This window comes from Lacerta agilis, chromosome 6 (assembly GCF_009819535.1).
Source record: "Lacerta agilis isolate rLacAgi1 chromosome 6, rLacAgi1.pri, whole genome shotgun sequence".
In the NCBI taxonomy this organism is placed as follows: domain Eukaryota; kingdom Metazoa; phylum Chordata; class Lepidosauria; order Squamata; family Lacertidae; genus Lacerta; species Lacerta agilis.
The window spans coordinates 56,788,620-56,810,779 of NC_046317.1; the positions used below are offsets into that span (position 1 = coordinate 56,788,620).

The 22,160-nt window shown below is 43.5% G+C and overlaps 1 protein-coding gene across 1 annotated transcript in view; it reads left to right on the forward strand.

Moving 5' to 3' along the window:
- The first annotated feature begins 731 nt into the window (after positions 1–731).
- Positions 732–22,160, forward strand: part of MAPKAPK2 (MAPK activated protein kinase 2) — a 79,541-nt gene continuing 58,112 nt past the window's right edge. The window contains exon 1 of the mRNA XM_033152888.1: positions 732–1,241. Within this exon, the coding sequence (XP_033008779.1) occupies positions 957–1,241 (285 nt within the window). The 5' untranslated portion in view covers positions 732–956. The remainder of the gene's footprint in view (positions 1,242–22,160) is intronic.

Below are 22,160 nucleotides of genomic sequence, written 5' to 3' on the forward strand. Positions count from 1 at the left end.
TACTTTCTAATACCTTTGCATTTAGTAGAGTGGAGGTGCATAAGGGTTTGTTTGTTTTTTAACTGAACTGAAACCGACAACAGCAGTCCTTGAAACATTTCCTGAAAATAAAGGAATTATTTACTGAAACTAGATAAATGCCAGGTATTGCTTACTGTTGGGCGCCTTCAATACAGGAGACTGACTGCTTCTGCCCAGCGTGAATCCACACACCTTGGTCACCATGCAAGGCCCTCATTTAACTGGGGACCCGCCAAGTGTTTAAAACGCTGGTAAGCAAACTTCCCGGACACACAGAACTCTTCTTCAGGCCTGGTGTCCACAGGAAAGGAACAGCTGCTCTGCCAGGCTCACTTTCCACCCAGCAAAGCCTGCAAACCGGGAACGACTCTGGGGGAGAGAGAGAGAGGAGTCGCCTTCCAGGAGTCGCCACATCCAAAAGTGTGGCAACTTTCCCTCAGCCTTCAGCCGCCTCGCCTCTCCTTCACTATCTCAAACACGAACTCCAGGCCCCGCCTCCCTGGACAGGCCCCGCCTCCGGCTCCTCCCACCCCTCGTGGCGCAGCCAGTCAACGCGAGGCTGTGACATCAGCGCAGGGAAGCCGATTGGGGAAAGGAGCGAGGTGGATACATTGTAGCGATTCCTTTTCCTGTCTCGGCGCTCGAGAGACGTTCCGCGAGCAGCCGGGCGCTGGGGCCAAGCTGGGTCGGGAGGGGAGCCGCGAGAGAAGGGGGGGCGCCCGCTTCTTCCGGCCGGGAGCGGGTCGCAACAAAGGAGGGATCGCGCCTTTCGCCAGCGCCGAGGAGGATCGGGAAGACCCCTGAATTTCCGACCCGGCTGCCGCGCGCAAAACTTCATACTGTTGGGGGAGAGGGAGGAGGACGAGAAGGAGGGGCGAGGCGAGGCGGCCCGGGAGGGAAGCGCTGCTGGTGGCCTCGGCTCCCCCGACGGCACGATGCTGTCCAACTCCCAGAACCAGAACCCCCAAATACTTTTCCCCAACCCGCCGCCGCCGCCCCCGCCGCCGATCCAGCCGCCCCAACAGCAGCAGCAGCAGCAGCAGCAGCAACTGGCCCCGCAACAACAATTCCCCCAGTTCCACATCAAGTCCGTCCTCCCGATCAAGAAAAACGCCATCACGGATGATTACAAGGTCACCACGCAAGTCCTAGGGCTGGGGATTAATGGGAAAGTTTTGGAAATCTTCAACAAGAAAACTGGAGACAAATTCGCTCTGAAGGTAAGGCGGGTGCCGGCGGTGGGAACGGAGCGAATCGGGTCGAGGTCCCAGGAGGCCAATTCTGATCCTTTTCTTGATTTAAAAGTTTTCCCTGCCCTCTGTTAGAAGTTTTAAATTCCTGTGGTGTTGTCATCCCCATGAAAGCAACCTCCGAAATGAATAGTGGACTTGTTTCCGAGTAAACACCATTAGGACCAGGTTTTTGGGGCCCCTGCCTGTGGCAGAAGATCGATCCGTAGCGGCGTAGAACAATAAAACTTGCTCCATTTTGGTGGGTGACGTGTGTCTATCGGGGGCGGCTGATCGGGGGTGGGGGTGGCGCGGGTATTGTGTCTACAGTAGTGTAAACCCACAGGCTGGCGAAGTTGCAATGGAGGCGCCGCGCTTTACGGCCTAGACAGGAGTCCCGCACTTACTCACCAATGGAAAGTTCTGCCCCCTTTTTTATTAAGGGGTGGGGGGCAGCTGATGATGTAATCACGTGGCGGGGTTTGTTTGGTTTACTCTTAACTTCTACTCCTCCTTACCAACGCCGCCTTTTTCAATCGGATCCCGCGTTTGAATGAACTGCGAGGAGTTCCCCGAGGGGAGAATGCCGGGGGTGGGTAATCCTAGCCCCACTTACCTGGGTGTAAACCCCACTGAACTCATGGGGGGTAGGCGCTTGCTTCTGAGTAGGTACAGGAAAGCTCACGCTGTCCAGCCTTGGAGCAAACTCCTAGGGTCCGAGAGGTCTTCCGCCCCTCCCAATAAAACATTTTAAGGGGCTGCCCCCCTAATTTGATGGGTATTGCCATTCAAATACTGTGCGTGCACCGTGTCATGTGATCGATTATTCGGGGCGGGGCTTCCCTGGGACCCCGGTTATTTTATTCAAGTTGGCACCCCTGTGCCCAGTGTTGTCAATATAGGCATGGCATTTGACCCTTCTCTCTCTCTCTCTGCCCCCCACCCTACCCTACCCTCTGCAGGGGGTTGCAATGTGTTTTGTGACCGGTCGTGTCCTAGGACTTTGAGAAGGGCTTAGCTCTTGTCTCCGCGGGAGGCGGGGGGGGGGGGACAAACAAGAGAAACGAAAGCGTGGCGTGGACAGCTGCTGCACCTCACGTGGGGCCGCCGCAGACCGCAGCCCACCGGGTAGAAGTGTAAAGGAGGGGGAGGGGGACTCCGTAACGACTCGGAGGTGGACACGCCACCCGCACTCACGAGCCATTAATTTTGGGTCCTGCGAGGGGTTTTCTTTTCTCGCACCCCTCCCCCGCTTTTATTTAAAGTCCCGCTTCTGTAAAAGCCTCCCAAAGTGGTTCGGGAGGAGGCATTTCCTGGTCTTTAGGGAAACTGTTAGTTTCGACATCGCCGGTCCCTCCCCCTCTTTCCCCGCAGGTCTGAGTAAGATGAGGAGGAGGGAGGGACGAGGCGAAATGGACCCTCCGCCGATCTCTGCTCGGCAGTGAAAGGAAGGCGACCGCGTCGGGGAGGAGGGGCTTCCGTGGGGAGTCTTCCCCTCAGGCTTGTCGTCTAGTCACGACAAGGCTTCTAAAAAAAGGAAAAAAAAACAAGACGCCCACCATGAGCAGCAGACCTCTTGGTGAGCAAAATGGAGACTCGCCAGTGGTCATCTTAACATATATGTTGACAGCTCACATGTTTCCTCAGCTTTGACAATGAAAAGAGAGCACAGGGCTGTTGGACTTCCTTGGCTGTCCCCTGAGTGTGTGTGTTTGTGTGTGTGTGTGTGGGGGGGTCCTTTTCTGGTAAATGCTCTTGGAGTCATTTTCAGGCACTAAGGCCGCAATCTTAACCCCACTCACCAGGGAGCAAGCCCTACTTTAGTTCAGTGGGGATTACTTCCGAGTAAGTTGGGCTTCTGCTGTAAACACCCCCTCACACACCACTTTGAGCCTCTCCTGGGTTATTTTTAAGGACATGTCAATTTGTCAAAACAAAATAAAAAATAAACAAATTCCTTCCAGTAGCACCTTAGAGACCAGCTAAGTTTGTTCTTGGTATTTGTGTAGGGGTAAAACACAGAAGATAACAAAAACCCCAGTGTACGAGTGCGAGACCATATGCACTACAATTGAAGTGCCCTTTGTATTTCCTATAAAGTGAATGTAAAAAAATCCAGCTTTGTTAGAATGTGTGCTCTGTGTAAAAAAGGGGTGAAGCCCCCCCTATTCTTTCTGTCCTGCATTCTCAACATTCAGATTTCCACATATATAGCAGGTGAGAGGCTAAAAGATATTTATAGTGTTATGTGTAAAAATCCTTCTGTTATATTAGTTACAGAGAGCAGCATCATTTGTGAAAGCGTGCTACGGTTGTGGGCGTTCCTAATACAGTTTATGTCCAAACTTTTTGTTGGGAATCTCATTTTGAGTTTAAATGTGAGTTCATTTTACAGGTGGGAAATGAGGCTGTGTGTGTGTGAGAGAGCGACTTTTCTACCTAGATGGGAGAAGCATGACTACCTAGCTACTGGACCTGGGACTCCCTGTTCCACATCCACCCATTCATCTACGACATCAGGCTGGCAGTGGCTGTTCTGGGAGGTCCACGTGGTGGTATAGAGTGTCAGACTTGGACTTGGAAGACCTACATTTAAATCCCTGCTCAGCCATGAAGTTGACTGGCTGGCCTTGAGGCTGTCTGTCTCAGCCTAACCTTAATACCAATTAATAAACAAGAATACTGGATGGTAACAGCCAAAATAGCTTTGCAACTAAGACTACAGAAGTTATTAGGCTACAATTATCCAGGAGTGTGGTTTTTTCCTTTTTTTAACCAGCTTGAGCTAAGAGAAAAAAAATTCAGATAGTGGCTGAATACTGATTTATTGTGAGTGCGTGGTCATTGTGTCTCTGGTTTTTGTGAACTGAAGCCTGGAAGAATGAGGTGAGAATGAGCAATAGAATCCTGAAGTGGTAGAATCTACTACCCTGAAGTGGTCAAATGACCTTGGGCAGCAGCATCTGTTCTGAATCTTCCCTTAAGTGAAAAAAAGATGCAGCTGGAATATATATTGTTTCTCTGATCGTTCCCCCTAACCCGAAAGATTGTATTTTGCCTGTAATGAGTTTCAACAGGTGGATCCCTCAAAACCTCCATTTCCCCCCCATGCACTTAAAATCGTACAACCTCAGGTTTCTACTGCTTCATTCTGTTGCGTATAAAGACCAGCCCTCACTGGAATGCCAAGGGAGACTGCTGTTTTTCCATCCATGAAATGGAAATAATGCAAACCTACCTTGCAGGTGTATTGTAAGGGCATAAGAAAGGAGTGTAAAGCACTGTATTAAGTGTGGTGACTAGTATTCTGCATCTTCTTGAGCTCCCTCCTGACATTGGTTTGAATAATTTACATTCTGTGTGACTGGCTGACCTCCTCCAATGGAAACTTTTTAGAAGTAAAACTCTTCACATGGGTCTGAATGATCTCATAATACTTTGCATACAGTCAATGTTTGTTTTGTTCTTTGTTTCGAAACATACCTTCTCATCACTAGTATTTGTGCAATATTTCTGCGTCAGCTGTCGCTGCCTTCTCACTTCAGAAATATTTGGTTGCATGAGGACAGTATGCCATTTACAGCACTACTGCCGAAAGGTGCTGGCTTGTGTGGCTGTTGCATATAACCAGGGTGTGCCTTTATAAATCTCCTTTATGATGAACACAAATCTAATCTAAACCAACCATGAACAAAAGGCTTAACAAGACTCAAACCCACAGCCTTGTGAGATAAAGTTTAAAGAATGGAGTGGGCGATTCCATAGATTCTGCCAGTAAGAAAATGGCACTAACCTTCATTGATATTCCTTCATGTGGTTGTTCATATAATAACAATTATCTAAAAGTTAAACTGTAGACTGCTAATTACCCTGACCATTCTCATTTCTAGAGACCCCTTGGGCTTAATTCAATAAGGCTGATTCAATAATTATGTTAGACAGCATTGTGGTGTATTGTTCATTGTGACATAGGTGGTGCATATGTGTTTGGAGCATGAACCCTTTTCTAAACGACCTTGGAAGTGGTGAACTCTTAGGTGAGATGGATACATCTCTGCTGCCTATTCCACAAACTTGGAGCAGCCTGTGTCTTAGACATAAATTTGCTCCCACACATTAGCTGTTCAGAAATGCTATACATTATCTTGTTAATTGTAAAGATGGAAAAACAAGAAGTCTCCTTCTGTTGCAATTAAATCTTATTTCCCCTTTTTTTGAAACATCCGTTTTACAAGCAACTGGAAAGAAAAAACCCGGGCAATTCTCATGCACAGCAAATGTCTCTGTGTAGCTATAAATGCTGAGCTTAAAAAGAGCCTGTGGAAAATGCTCTTTTACCTAATCAGCTGAATGGCAGATTCCTGCATTTTGCCAGAGAACATGCACATTTATCACTATTATTATGCCTGAGACACACTAATTCTTTCCCCCCCCGCATCTAAGCTGTAAATGAATAGTCTCAGCTTCTATTTTGACAGAACACTCTTAATCAGTTCAGCAGTTGCCACAACTACTCTAAATTGTAAGTTTCTAACACCCCCCTGTGCGAAGCAGGAGGAACGAGGGTTGGGGCGGAAGAGAAGGCGTACACTCCAGTATCTCCATGACCACTCTGCATTGAAAACATGGGTTGAGATAAGGCATGCAGGTCTCTAAGCACCATTTATCTTGCTGACAGCAAAGCACAATGCCACAGTCATGCGCTGTATTTCACTTTGACTTTTTTAATAAACTGGAACCAATTAAAGTGAAGTTTATTGGCTGGGAGTAATACGTTAGTGGTGAATAATACGTCACACAATATTAAACTTTGTTCTTAGAACCTAGGTCTTTTGTTATTTATCCGTATGAGACCTGTACAGATGGGATGTATGTGGCCAAATGTGATATTGCCGGTGTTGACCAGTGGTTAGAGAACTAGACCAGAGACTTGGGGTGTGTGTGTGTGAATGTAGCTCTAGTATTGGCCTTCTGCAGATTAGTTCACCTCATGTCTGTTTCCTTTTCTTTCCACTGGACAAAAATAAATAATGGCATCTATCTTTGAGGGTTCAAAGATATACACTTGTATTATTTTGGTAATCCAATTTACATAGGAAGCTGCCTTATACTAAGTCAGACCAGTGGTGCATCGGTATTGACTACGTCAACTAGCAGTGACTTTTAAGGGTTTTAGGCAGGGGTCTCTCTCAGTCCAACCTGGAGATGCCAGGGATTGAACCTGGGGCCTTATTCAGGCATGTGTTGTGCCACTGAGTTAGATGGTCTTTTCCTAACTGGCGAGGTCATGGCAGGGATGAGATTAAATTGGGGGGCTTGGGTAGACACATGTCACTCATACCAGCCAGAGTGATCTACTGTTGCTAGGACTGATTAGGGTTAAAACAAACACACTTGTACTTAGCACAGGAAGCTCTGATCTAAGTTGGGGCAAATGTTTTGTAAAATCCTGGCTTTCACTGTTTGTAGACATGACATTCTGTTTGCACTTCTCTCTAGGGGGGAACTCTTACTCTCCCCTCCCTCTCCTTGTGAATGAGCTTAAACCATTTATCAAATGCGTCAATTTCAGTGCAAAGTACAGGGTCTGTGACCCTTTCCAGTTTCATTTGAACTGTTGAATTAATTGTTTGAGAGTTTGAGCAGGTAGAGCTACCTGGTTGTTTTCTGACTCCTGGAGTTTTCTTCCAAACTCATCATTTGCCTAACAGGGGCTGAAGTGGGGCATACCGGTATATGCAGTACATTAGAAATATATTGCTTTTGTTTGGTTGTTACCCATATCTGTATATAAACTAAAGGCGACTATTTAGCAATGTCAACACCAAAAAAAAAAAAAAAAACAATAACTGAACAAACCAGATACAGTATCTGGAAAGAATTGCAACAGAGCTTGTCTTGCTTCCGGTAAGGTTACAAAGGATAGGACTGAGTTGTTGCCAGGAGCTAAAGCTGAAACTTTCCCTGCAATTCTGCCCATTTGACTCTTCCCATTGCTGTTTCTTGTTTCCAGCGGTCATGGGGCATTAATGCAAACTTGGCTCAAAGGGGAAGACAATTGTAAACCTCATGAATATTAGAGTACTGCATCTGGTTATGCCTGGTCCTGTTGGGAATTCCCTTGAAAATGCCTGTTGCTAAATCTGCCCTCATTTCAGGCGCTCTTACATTATGATTTGATGATTTTCTTATCTCCATGATATAAAGAGGGGGAAATGGTTTCATTTATTTAAGAGCATGGGTTACTACAGACATATCATATAACATTAAAACCCAATTAAGCAATTCAAAGCAAATTGAAGGGTGTACATCAAACAATAGAGGTGTTTTCACAAAAAACACAAAAATCTTAACTGTCAAAGGTGAGAGGTGCATCTTTAGCACATGATAGAAACAACCATAATGAGGCTGCTTGACATATCACCACCCCGGGAACTCCATGTTTTGGAAATTGTATTAAGTCCATGTATGTTTTAGCTGATTAAATCATAAGTTTCCCAGCAAAGTGTTTCAAGTAGCCATGGTATATAGGACAATCTTGTCTATGGAATAGATTTAGAGCACAAAACAATGCAGGTCTACATAGAAGTAAGGTCTATGGAGTTAAGTTGGGCTTACTCCTAAGTAAGTGTGAAGAGGATTGCAGCAGCCATTCATTAAAGAGCTAAAACTCAGCAGCATGATAAAATCTTGCAGGTGACTTCCTTTAAAAGATGATGGCTGGTCACTGATTTCTGCTATACAAAATGAAATTGGAAAAGCACTCAGTAGTAATTAAACCCTGGCAGGTTGAAAACAGCAAGTTGTCTCTGGATCCGTTCAGACCTGGAGACTTTTTCCTCTAGAAAGCAATTCTGTAAAGTGGAAGGAAACTTTCCATTGACAATGGCAAGTAGCTCAGGAGAAGCACTTTGGCAAGATTTGTACTATACTGTCCTCACCAAATGGCAGCTTGAAGGTCAATGTTTGTGGCCAGTTATTTGCGGAAATGATTTCTTCCTCCTCAAGCTGCTGAAACATCTTGACAGACAGGAATAAAGTGTACGAACGATGGGAAATCTGGAGTATGTAAATCACTGCTGACTTTACCTGGATCTGTTTATTGTTAATGAGGTCCAGGCATTATGTGACACAGATTGCAGAACTGGGAAAACAACACCTCAGACCGAAAATTCAAACCTGATGGTGTTTACAGCTTTATATGAGATCCAGGGACATGGTGTGACTGGCTTCCTTAATTCAAATTTTTATTAAAAAAAAAAAAGACCAGGTGGCCTTCATCTTGGTATTGGTTGTTAGCATCACATTCTCCCATACCCTTTTGGAGAGGTGAGCCATTGCTGTAGCTGCCAATACGCTTGTCCAGCTCAGTGTGGATGGAGAGGTTGCTAGTTCTGATGGAACCCAGGTAGACAGAATCGTCTACCACCTCAAGTGTGTGGTCACCAGTATTGATGTGTTGAGTTTGGGCAATGTTCTGACCTTTTATCTGCCTAAGCTGCAACAAAACATGTCTCTCCCATATTGGCTTCTACAGCCACAGCATGCTCTGTAACTCTCCAAAGGTTTGACTTTATTCGTGGCAGCGCCTACACTTTGGAACTCCCTGCCTATTGACATCAGGCAGGTGCTCTCACTGTACTCTTTTCAGCACCTGCTTACAAACATTCTGGTCTAGACAAGTCTACCCAGATGCTTAGAAAATGAGGTACTTTTAATCTGTTTAGTACTGTATTTTAACTTTTGTATGTTTAAAGTGTGGTTGTAATTTTTTCTTGTTTTATCTTTTTGTAAACCGCTTTGAGGTTTTTGGTGTTGTTTTTTTACAATCAAGCAGTGTATACATTTTATTAAATAAAGAGATATTGTAAAAAAAATTTTTTTGAAACAACTGATGAACTGTTGTCATCAAAAAGCCTTCAATAGATGTCTGAAAGTTGGCAGCGAGGATGCCTGCCGAATCTCTGCTGGCAAAATATTCCGCAGAATGGGACCAGTGACACTAATGTCTGACTTCTTCTTGAAGCCAGTCAGGTTTCTGAAAGAGGAACAACTAACAGCCCCGTTCTGAATGATCTCGGTAACTGAGTTGGAATATAAGGGCTCAGGGGGTCCTTAAGGCATCATAGCCAAGTTCAGGGCCTTGATTCTTAACACAACTCGGTGGCATAGGGGCAGCCAGTGCAGATGTTTTAGCAGAGCTTTTTCATCTTGATCAGCAATCTACCTGGTCCATTCTGTACTGGCTGGAGTGTACTAGCCAGGGGTCACCCCACCTAGAGCATATGCAGCAATCCAATCATGAGGTTACTAAATGCATGGACCACAGTTGTCATCCAGATATGGCTTGTAAAAAGCACTCATATCCTTAGGAGTCACTTAGAATCATAGAATCGTAGAGTTGAAAGGGAACTCAAGGGTAATCTAGTCCAGCCCCCCCCCCGCATTGTAGGAATCTCAACTAAACATGGGTCTCTAATGACAATGTATATCCATTCATACCCCAAAGCTATGTACCTGCTTTTTCAGAGGGAGTGCAGTCCTATACAGAACAGGCATCATATGTGTTCCTTTGAATGTGGAAAAACAATGTATTTTGCTTAAATACCAATAAATTCCTTAAAAAAAATGAATGTGGAAAAACAAAACCTGGCCATTACAGTATGAGTGCAGATTTTTACCCTCCACCCCCATTTTGACAGCCTGAGAGAATAATTGCATTGTTCACAGTGATGGGTCTATGCATGTTTATTATTCCTTAACTTAAGAGAATCTCATTTAGTGCAGCTGAAAAGATTTTCACTGGTGTGGTTAACTCAGTTGCTATTGATCAGCCTATTTAATGCACATCATAATGGCAGCCAGCCCAATCTATTTCAAAGCTCTGATTTATGCTGGTTTGCTTCAAAGGGGATTCAATCCGTTTAAATCTCAGGGCATCTTCACAAAAGAAGCAAGGACTGTGTTTTTGGTCTGGAATAGGTCACAAATGTTGTCTAATGTGAGGCAAGCCATTTTGAATTATAACAGTGCAGGTTTCTTACTTGATTTTGACATTGAGGAAATGCAAAAAACAAAACAAAACCCTGCTTTAGATGTCACCTGCAAAAATGATGACACTATTTTGGCTATGCTGGGATTTGGATTGAACTGCTTCTGATTTATTTGATTGGGAAGTTTACATTTGAACTGGACCAAAGTTCAAATCATTGTTTAAATATCACAAATTTATTTAAGGCTTATATACTCCCACCTCTCCTCACTCATGCAAACACCCCTCTCTCCACATTTTGTTGTAACCATGGTTTAGTGTTCAGAGATTTGGAACTTCACACCTGAACTCAGTTTAGGCAGTGCAATGGGATGGGCTGCTCCTGTCTTCTCCTTAAGTAAAAAGAACTAGAGTTCATTATTCAGATTTCCCTCCCTTCCCCCACCCCCTGCCGCCCAATATTCCTGAGCCTACTTTGGAGCCTGTTTGGTCATTTATTTAGGAAATTATCTGGATGTCTGCTTTGTATCCAGTTTGAGAACATGGAATAGGTTCAACTTCTCATCCCTTCATCATCTATATTTATTCTCTGTATGCCCCTCTCCCAATCATGTGCTTGGATAAAAGAAGCATTGTGAAATATGATCAGGTCATTCCCTTGCAACCACAATTAGTTTTCAGGACTTGGGTCCTTTTTTTAGCTGTTATACAGTATGTGGAATGCTAACATGAGGGGCCACCTCTGGTTGTTGTTTATATCTTCTCTGGGAATAATATCCAAGCATGAGCTTTCTAGTATTAGTGCTTTCAGGCAGGGAGAACCACCAGATTTAGGGCTCAAGTTAATCATTAATTAGGGTGTGTGATTAGATCCCATGAAGACTTCTGCCTAATATACTGAAGCTTCTGCTCTTGGCTCTGATCAGAGATTGCAAATGGGAAGGGCTATGGCAGGGGTCAGCAAACTTTTTCAGCAGGGGGCCAGTCCACTGTCCCTCAGACCTTGTGGGGGGTCCGGACTATATTTTGAAGAACGAATTCCTATGCCCCCAAAATAACCCAGAGATGCATTTTGAATAAAAGGACACATTCTACTCATGTAAAAACATGCTGATTCCCGGACCGTTTGCGGGCCACATTTAGAAGGCAATTGGGCTGCATCCGGTCCCCGGGCCTTAGTTTGGGGACCCCTGGGCTATGGGCTTTGACTTGTGTTGTTTTGATCTTCAGTCAGAATTATCTGGGTCAAAAGCAATCTTGGTCGGGGCAGGAAATGTTGCTGCTACTTTCTTTTCTCTTGTTCCCCATAAATGCTGGCTGTTGTGCTTGATACCATGACAAATGGACAAATGGTCTGACTCTGTATAGGGCAGCTTCCTATGACTTTAGCTAAAAACCTAATGTAGACCTTGGGGGTGTACACCTATGTTCAAACTACCGTCAGGAAAAAAAGTGTGTTATTCTCTCTTGCAGTAACTCCAACTGAAGTGTTCAACTCTACCCACCTAAGTGTTTGCCTGGATTTATGCATATTTCACTATAGTGACACTGTCAGTTCTTCAGATAACTCTCTTTCTGTTGCCTGTTGGTTATGTATACAGCCTTTGTCTTAAATGCTTTCTGTGGCTACATGGACTCTTCATTTTATCTTCAGTCACAATTTCCCCCGAGAAGTCTAAAGTGGGTCCTTATTCAGCAGTTAAAACATCGAAGCAAAATGTTACCAAGGAGACTTTCCTTGCTGGCTTTATTTCCCCCCACCCCCTCCAAAGGACACATTTTTTAATTGGCACAGTGTTTGTTTCTGTCTGTAACTGGTTTAGAATAAAAATTCCCTGCATTTTAAGCATCTAAGGTCTTCATTATTGGAAAAAAATGATATCAATGCAGATCCCATGAGTTCTAAAAGAGGCTTCTAGGCTGAGTCAAGTCCTAGATTGAGTGTCCCTGTTGTTCCGTCAGTTGGTTCATGCATAATTTCCCTGTTTATTGTGTAATAATACAGGGCTTCTGTATAGTGTTTCCCACCTGTGAACCTCAAATGCTTCAGAGAGCATCAAGCTTTCTAGAACATGTGCTGTTGACATTCATGCTTGTAGCACTTCGCTTCATGTAATGAGCCTTCTTCACACAAGTGCATAGTGAGGCCTTGCCAATGCCGCAAAGGACTGTCCTCTCCACCCCATGCATCTTTAGTCAGAAGCAAGTCCCATCGATTCAGTGGAATTACTCCCTAGTAAATGCACATAGAATTCTTAGCTACGCACTCAGCCCTTCATAACGCAGTGGCTTCCTAGAGTTCTTCTGCTATGACACAGCTATATAAATTAAGTAGGCAAATAAATATGGGGAAGTAAGCACTGTAGTTGAGGACACAGATATGGTGCATAGGCTATAATCCAGGCTTCCTCAACCTCGGCCCTCCAGATGTTTTTGGCCTGCAACTCCCATGATCCATAGCTAGCAGGGATGATGCGAATTGTAGCCTCAAAACATCTGGAGGGCCGAGGTTGAGGAAGCCTGCTATAATCATTCAAGAATGATGTGGGAAATGCATCAGAATGATAATGTTTGTGTGTTTGTATTTGCCAGGGAGATCCAGTTGACTGTGGTCCTAGTGGCACAAGGTAACAGTGCAGGGAGTCTGAGACAGTGACACAGTGGATAGCAGGCAGGGAAGGCTTTAGCAAAGGCTGCAGCACAGGTGAACTGTAGTGTAGTGGGTCAGGAAAGACTTTGTGGAAGAAGTCGATATTGAGGGGAGACTTCGAAGGCAGAGAGAAAGAGGTTAAATTATTTATTTGCTGCCATTTATATACTGCAGTCCCAGAGCGTTGTGAAACAATGAAATGTAACATAAAACAGTACAAACCATCATGACATTACTGACCAGTCAAAAAAGAAAAGTAAAAAAAAGAGAGCTTCAAACAGTTGCCTAGGCCTGTTGGCATAAAAAAAGGATTAAAGAGGCACCTGAAAGTCAAAAGTGAGGATGCCAGCTGATCCTGGGCTGGAAGAGTGTTTCACAGCATGGGACCAGCAACACTAAATGCCTGGCTTCTGCTTTAGGCCAATTGAGCTTCTGTACTTTTTTTATTTTTTGGGAGGGGGCATTTTTGCTGCTACTGCTGGTAGATAATCAGCCTGTTGTTTGAATTAGACACTGATTATAGCTCTAGCAGAAAAATAGCCAATGCGGAAGAGGGAAAGAGAGCTGTAGAGTTGGTTGACTTTTTTTTACTTCTATATTTGACAGTTTGGACTACAGCAGTATTTCCTGCTAAATGTCTTCAGCTGTGGTTCCAAAAATAGCCCTAAGCAAGGTCTCCTTTCCTTGGCATCTCAGAGACCCTCTTTATTTATCTATTTGTTTACAAGCTGCAGTGATGACTTGCTATGATTCCAGTCACTTATTCTAGCCAAGGAATCTTGGAAATAGTGTCTACTTTTTTCTTTTTTAAAAAATGTTCTGTTTGGAAAGCCTTAGTAAACACTGGCTTTAAGAATGTGGTAAATCTGTGAGTAGGAGATTATCCTAGAGTAGCATTAACATATGAACAGAAATGTTGCATTGTGGTTTGAGATTGCTGGCAAGCAGCTATGAACCTGTTTTAGAGCAATGTATAAGGTTGACCAGGATTTTAAATTTCATTCATTTTATTTGGCATGCGTAAAATGGCTACTTTGGACTAGTGTATCAAAGAAGTGACTGGGGTTTGTATCCTAAGTAGTGGAAGTTAATTATCCTGTTAGCGCAAGGTTTTGCACTTGTGCCATAGGTCTTACTGCCCCCTTCCTCCCCCCACGATCCCATTAAATCTGTCCTGGGTTTTCCCCAAAACCCTTCAGAGCAGATTTGGGAAAGTGCAGGAGGAAGAAAGGTGGGAAGTCCTGTTGCATGAGGTCACCTTCAGACTTCCCAGAATAACTTTCCTGCCTGACGTGTATCTTATTCTAGTGAAGGACGGTCTGAAAGGGTAATATGAACAAGGTAATTTGAATTTGTTTTAGTTTAACTTTTGTATGTTTTAAAGTAGGGTTGTGAATTTTTCTTTTATCTTTTGTAAACGGCTTTGATTTTTATTTTTTTAAGCAACAACAACCAAGCAACAATCTTAGATAGGAGCTTTTCATAAGACCTATTCGGACATTGTCAAAATGTGTAAGCCGTCATGGAGGGGTGAGGCAATGGGGACCATCATCCTAGCTCTTCCTCTGCCTCATGTCTTTTTTGTTGTTGTCTTATACGAGTTGGAATGTGACTGTTGCACTGGGGAGCCCTTTGTCTCCATTGAGATTCCACCTGCAGATATTGATATTCCAAGGTATGTAGTTACTTAACCGTATCAGAATTTGGTTACGCATTTCAGTATACTTATTTCCCTGGAAAAAAATGCATGCCCACTAATGCCTTGGAGCAGTTGAACTCAATGTTCCGATGTCGACTCTCCTGACTTAACAGCTAGGGGTGTTAGGTAATGTAATTCATTTACTTTTGTATGCCAGAGATTTGGAACAATTACCTTACAGGTGAATACAGTCATACCTCAGGTTACGTGTTTTCGGGATGCGCTCCGTGCCGAACCTGGAAATACCGGAACGGGTTACTTCTGGGTTTCAGCACTTGCACATGCACAGAAACACTAAATCGCGCTCATGCATGTGCAGAAGCGTCGAATCGCGACCCACACATGTGCAGACGCGGTGCTGTGGGTTGCAGACGCACCTCCCACACGGATCGCGTTCGCAACCCGAGCGTCCACTGTAGTTTTAAAATCTGGAAGGCGCAACAGGCAGCTGCTGTTCTGAATTTGTAATTCGTTTATGGTAGAATCAAACGTGAACAGTGCCTTACATTGTATTCACACATAGTAGCAACCCTGAAGCCTGTGTTTTAGGCCCCATCTGCACTATACAATTAAAGCAGTTATCAAACCACTTTAAACAGTTATGACCCCCCCCAAAAAAAAGTATCCTGGGAACTGTGGCTTTTAAAGGGTGCTGAGAGTTGTTAGAAAACCCCTACCCCCCCTCAGAATTACAATCCTAGATGGTTTCGCAATCAGTTCCTCTTCCCAAGGAACTCTGGGAATTGCAGCCATGTGAGGGGAATAGCAGCCTACAGTGCAGATGGAGCCATAATTGCCCATTGCAGCACAATTGCTATGGCACCCCACATGCCCTCAATTTAGACAATGTTCCAGAAAGACATCAGCAGACAGGGGGCAGGGACTCTTAACATGCCTCGTAATGTTGTCCTTTGCCCCCATTAAACCATGTTTACATCCACACCATATATTTAAAGCATTCCTACACCGCTTTAATTTTCATGGCTTCCCACAAAGCATCCTGAGGACCGGTAGTTGTTAATGTTGCTGGCAGTTGTATATTTTTGTGGTGTTTCCTAACAGTTTCCAGCACTCTTAATGATCTACAGTTCCCAGGATTCTTTGGGGGCAAGCCATTAGTGTTGCCGTGGTTTAAGAATGCTTTAAACGTGTCCCGTGATAATATTGCATCTAGTTCTCTAGCAATAAATCATGTGAAACAGTCATACTTGCTGGGAAGATGGAATTATTGCACCAACACTTGCTGATCTGATTGCTGAGAAACCACTATTCGCAGACAACAGGAAAACCTCCTGGGTGGCATCATTTGGGCAAAGTCATGATGTCATGTTAAAAGGTGGGTGTTTGGAAAGCCCTAATATAACTACACTTATCACTGCACCTCTGAGAGACCCCACCATTAGGACCACCAAAATATGTGAAACTGAATACCTGAGAGCTGCTGTAAATTAGTTTTGCTAAGAGTGCACAAAACACAACAATGTTGATCATGGGTAGGCAAATTAAGGCCCAGGGATCCAGCCCAATTGCCTTCTAAATCCGGCCCCTGGACGGTCCGGGAATCAGCATGTTTTTACATGAGTTGAATGTCTCCTTTTATTTAAAATGCATTTCTGGGTTATTTGTGGGGCATAGGAATTCCCCCCAAAAATATAGTTCAGCCCCCCACAAGCTCTGAGGGATGGTGGACCGGCCCCCTGCTGAAAAAGTTTGCTGACCCCTGATGTTGATAATGACTATCTGGCATAGAAAATAGACAGAACTGAAGGAAGGGATGGAGCGCCACTTTGTATGTTTTCTGTATGCACAAATAGAAAGCAATGAGTTGATGGCAATTGCACAGTGTATGGTTGATCTGTAAACAGAATGGACCAAGCTGGGTGCTTCGTTAAACAATTATTTCCTCTTCTATGTTTATGACTCTAAAGACTAAAAGCTTGCTCAGGCTGTGAGTCTCTTTCCAGCTACTTTCTAAAAGAGTTTTGTCATAAGACTTGGAGAACCTCAAAGCTATGCACCTGTCAATCACAGAGGAAAAGCAGATGCACATGCACCCATGGGAGTCTTTCCTGGTACCCAAAGGGTCCCCTCCCCCTGCTGCCATTTTGCTTAACGAAGCTGTTGTGTGGGGTGCTTACATTTGTTTCTCCTGTTTGCAAATGTGCTCATGGGCCCAAAAAGGCTGGCGACCCATGCCCAAATTCTCAATAGACAGTGCCTTTTCACAGAGTGACAATTTCTTTAAGCAGGCTACAGTTGAAATGAGTTTAATCACAATAGGGACATTTTAAAAGATCCTTCTGTGTATTCAGAATAATCATCCACAATATTCATAGAACTACTTCTAAATGTGATTTCAGGGAAATTCAGTGATAAAACTCCACTATGGAAGTCTAACAGTATCTCTATTTAGATCCATTTTAAAAATAGGGTCTATCAATAGATTGACTGGGTGGATCCAAGATTCTGACAGAGCCCTCATCTCAAACTGGGATGTAGCGATATTGCTTTAGAAACCTAGCAAGTGGCATTTGCATAGTCTAGCAAAATCGATCTCTCTTCCTCTCTGTTAAGTTTTCTTTTTTTCTTTTTAAAATGTGGATTATTAAGCAAGTAGTTCAGCAGTCTTGTTAATCTTAACAAAATGAAATACTTTGGAGCAACACTGAAAATTAAGATTTTTAGTTATTGGGATGGTCTTCAAGTGAGCTGCAGAGGCACCCGCCAGCACAGACGTTCCAGTTCTCAGTGTCTCTTCTGTATTGCCTTACCTATTAGAGGTTTTCATTGGTGCTTGTGCATGCCAGTGATGTCAGTGGGTAGCTGATAATTAAAGGCAATCTGGCTGGGCCAAGCATGATTTCCTCCACTGATTTGGGGAAAGAATCAGTAGCTGAATGGTAATGTCACATTACCACAATGCCACAGAATTGCTCCAGCAAGTTTCACACAAGTCTACTTTTTGGTGCTAGATAGATATATAATCCTGGTGTTGTTTCTGCCCTTCACCCTAAACTCCCTGGGACCTTAAAATACAGTGTTTAAAACAAAATAGGAAATAGGAAATTCTTTCCAGTAGCACCTTAGAGACCAACTGAGTTTGTTCTTGGTATGAGCTTTCGTGTGCATGCACACTTCTTCAGATACAGTGTTTAAAACAGCATAGGATAGGATAGGATAGGAGACACACACATTTCATTATGGCTTGCCAAAAGACACATATATTCAAATAGCTGGAGACCTGTTCTTCACTTAATACCTGCTTATGTTTTGGTTGCTTGCCTTACAACAATCGATGGCAGGATCCTGCTTGTTCAAACAATGAGCTGAACTTGTCCTTATCCTTTGTTCCTCCTCCACTGCATTTCCTCCATCAGATTTTGCTTCACGTACTTGGTCTTTGCCGCAGTTGCTGGCATCCATCAGATTTTCATTTTGCTTGGAAAGAAGAGTTGCCGGAAATAATCAGATTGGGATGCCTCTTTTAAATCCTTGGGACAATGCAGCCAGCTTTCTTTTTTCAGATGAGTAAGGCAAATGCCAAAGTCTGTCTGTCGGCGTGAGCCATGTGGGTTTCCAGCAAGGCTTGCCAGCATCAGCAGCTGTGTAATTATCCAAATGACATCATCATCATAGTGAAATTGTGACTCAGCAGCTTTTTGCTGATGGGCTTGCCTGCCTTCATCGTGCTCAAGGAATCCAGAATATTGGACTGGCTCTGCATTGTGGATAAGAGCCTATACACAGTGCCTATGTTGCAGCAGCAGTAACACACATTTGGATTTCCTTCAGAAGGGCTTGCTTTGTGGTTGAGAGTGGCGTTTCCATTACTGACAGCAGTACTTTGATCTTCCAGATCCATGGAATCTGAGACTGGAGCAGCCTAGATTCTATTCTTGGGTCTGCCAATATACTATCAGATGACCTATATGCCCCCCTCCTCACATGAAGTGAGTAAAATGAGAGTGACTGCTGGATGATCTGAGCCGGCTGTCTTACTGCTAATTGGTTTAGTAAGGGTTCATTTTGAAGGTCAGGGTGTTGCTGTACAGGACCCTGGGTTGTATTCTTTGTGGCTTTCTTAGCCAGAACTGAGCAGTATAGTACATGCTACTTGCTGCTTGTATATTCAGCAAAGTTCTTCCACTCTAGCAATCAGAAAGTTTCTCTGCTTCTCTTGCCAATTTCAGCACAAATGGTGACCAGCCTTTGAATATGAGCAGAGTGTCCACTATTGATGTTCCACACAGACCAGATGATTCTCGGTAGCATTAGTGGAATGAATGCAGAAACTTTCTCTTTCATTTTTTTTCATTTTCATTTTTTGTTTTGTTTCATCAGACTATTCAGACAAATCTGTTTCATTAAAAGCCCTTGCTTGTTGTATCAGTTCTAGGCTACTGTTGCCTGGTGTTGGTTTGTGTTGTTTGTTCTACTTCCCTTACTCCTCAGCAGGTAAGTGTAGCAAAAACAAACAGGAAACAAACAAACAATTTACATGTAAATCATAACGCATACCAAAATATATTAAATCTTCCAAAAGAGCAAGATGTCCAAACCCTCATATAATCTGAAGATAAGTCATTACTTTTATCATTAACAAAGGTGGTGAAATGAAATGGTAGTTCTGGTCTTGGAGTGCTTTCTGTGAGAGGTGGTAGATTTTCATGCACACTTATCTGTTCTATGTACTTTTATCTTGAGAGAGCCCTCCTAGTATTATCTGGCAGGAGGAAGGCATGTGTTCTGTTTCTATTTTGTGTCACACAGCTGTGAAATCCTGCTGTATCCCATGTTTGACAAAGGATGCCCTTGAGAGAGTCTGTCGGATGACAACAGGTTGCAAGTCTGTCAGGTCATATTAGAATCTCATTTTGATCAGCAAGCTGAACACCTGTAGCTTGCTCTTAAAAAATACCATCTTCTATTACCTGGATTTGCAAGGAAGGAGACCCAGATAAAGCTGCAGTATATTTTAGATTTTTGGTGTTACAGAATGTTACCAGCTAATATCTCTTAATAAATCAAATGTGGATTGAATTGGTGGTTCATACAGTATTAGAACTGAAACATAACTAGCCTTTAAATTTGTATGCTTTTGCAAGCACAACACTTCAATACTATAGAGACCCACATACCCAACTAATTAAAAATGCATAGCCCCCCCTAGTATTACCATATGTTTATTTATGAATGTCTTCCCATGAAGTGAGTCAACACAAGCATTATGACACAGTATGTACTAAGTATACAGATTTTGCAACTGTCCTAATCCATTCATTATCGGAATTACCCATAGCAAAGTATATTTGTTTCAGTAATCCTAATGCTGCTTAGAGTCCACCACTTGTTTTGGTGTAAACTTAACAAATCCTACCAATGGAAATAAGGAATCAGGAATTGGAGCTGGCGCTCACTTGTCTGTCTTATTTTGGGAGAGTGACTGTGGTTCTTTCTGATGCACAGGTAGCTCAAATATATTAGTTCTTCCCATAAATTGTAAGGCTCTGGTTAGCTGCATGTGACTACTGTCCAGGATTTAGGAGTCACAATTTTCTGGCTGCCCTCTCAATATACAGAAGTACAGGTGTCTTATAGTCTCCAAATTATTAATCTTCATGGCTCTTTTCATACAGCTAGCTAGGTCATCATCATCATCGTTTTATTTGTATGCCGCCTTTCCACAGTTAAAAACAATGCTCAAGGTGGCTTACAACATGACAAAATTTACATAATTACAAAAGTCATAAACAATAAATAAACCACATAAAAATACACAACCAAATGGAAAACAATTTTGCACATAAATCAAAATCTAAAACTAAGAATACATCATTAATATCACAGTTTAAAATGACAGGTAAAAAAATAACAGCAAAACAAACAAACAAACAAACAAACAAACAAACAAACAGAGCCCTCTCTGCTCAGCAGCAGCGGCAGCAGTTCTTTATTGAGCCCATCAGGCCCCGCCCTAGCCCAGGTGGTGAGTGGCAGGACTGGGGCCCTCAGGCGCTCAGCAGGAGAGTCTTCCTGGGTAGCTTGGCTCCCTACCAGTAAGGGGGGATAGAAACACATTATCGAGCTAGTCAGCAGCAACAGTTGTGCAGCTGGAGTAAGAATGCATTCATGTCTGGTTTTTCACACACCTGTTGGTTATGAAGCAAAGTTGCAGTACCTGCACAGCAGATTACCACCACCACTCTGGGGTGAGCTTTAAAAAGGTAATTTGTATCTTGTTTCCTCACCCACCATGCCAGATCTAACACTTCAAATACTGTGCAGAAAGTGCTGGGTTCTTGAAGTCACTTGTTGCAGATCTAAGTCAGCACTGAGTAATGCTTTTTAAGGTTCATATACCCTTTTGAAAAGGTCTTTGCTTCTTCTAAATCCCTGAAGCATTTGACTGAGAATAAAGCTTTGCATCAAAACACACAAGAGCTGCAGCAAGGAGGGTGAGAAGGCCCTTTTGAAATCTCTGCTTAGCACGTCGCCAGTATGCAGACAAACTTTGGCAAGCCCAGGTGACATTCCACTACAATCTGTTAGATGAGGGTTAGTCCTCACAACTGTTCCAGCTGCCATATTTGGCTCTTTGATTGTAGAAAAGTCTTTGGGCAGAGCAGTGGTATGCCTCAGGTACACTAGGGTGGGAGAAGAAATACCACTGAGTGACCTATACATGCTCAGCCAGGGAGGCGAGGGGATTCAGAAACTCCGGAAAAATGGCTGGCATATCCATTGACATCCTGGAAACCTCAACATTCAGGGACAAGTGCTGACAGTGATGCCCACATGCCGCTCATATTGGTGATGGTGGGAAGCCAATTAAATCATAACAATCAAGACTTTTTTGTGCAGTGATAATGTTCTTAAGTATCTTCAGCATACCAATGGAATTCAAACCCAATAAGTGTAATCAGTGTTCTTCCACCAAAGCTTGAGTAACAATCAGTGAGGAAGATAACAAATCCAGGCCCAGAGTTCCACATGATCAGACCCCTCTCCAGGTCCTTTGGCCAATTATGGTGAAAGAAGCCAATTAGGGAGCTTTCTGCAAATAGGATTTCCCAGCAGGAGGAAAATGAATTATCACTTCCAGGTCAGTGTGGCCTCAAACTCCCATAGCAACAAGGTTGATTGACATTTGTATGAGGGAATTCCAGCAGAACAGGTTTCTAGTCTCCTAGGGGATGCACATACACAAACATCTTCCTGGAAAGTTCTGCTCAGGGAAAGAAATGTAACAGCCCTGGATGGTTTTTGGCAATGAGCAGCACATGAAGGAAGTGCAGCGCACACACGCACACTGCTTTGCAAACTTTAAATTGGAATTTGAGCCCTAATAAAAATGGAAGCTGGCCAGACTTCAGAAATCAGGGCTAATGAGGCAGCATGTGACGAATGCGTTCCTCTCACTACAGTGGCAATTGAATTAAGCTAGATGGGATAAATTGGAATCCAGCATGAGCAGAATAAGAGCAATGCACTGCTTTTACAATGTGACATTTGCAGGAGTGGTTTATGCTCCCAGCATCTCCCCAAAACATGTTGTTTTCCTAGATCTAC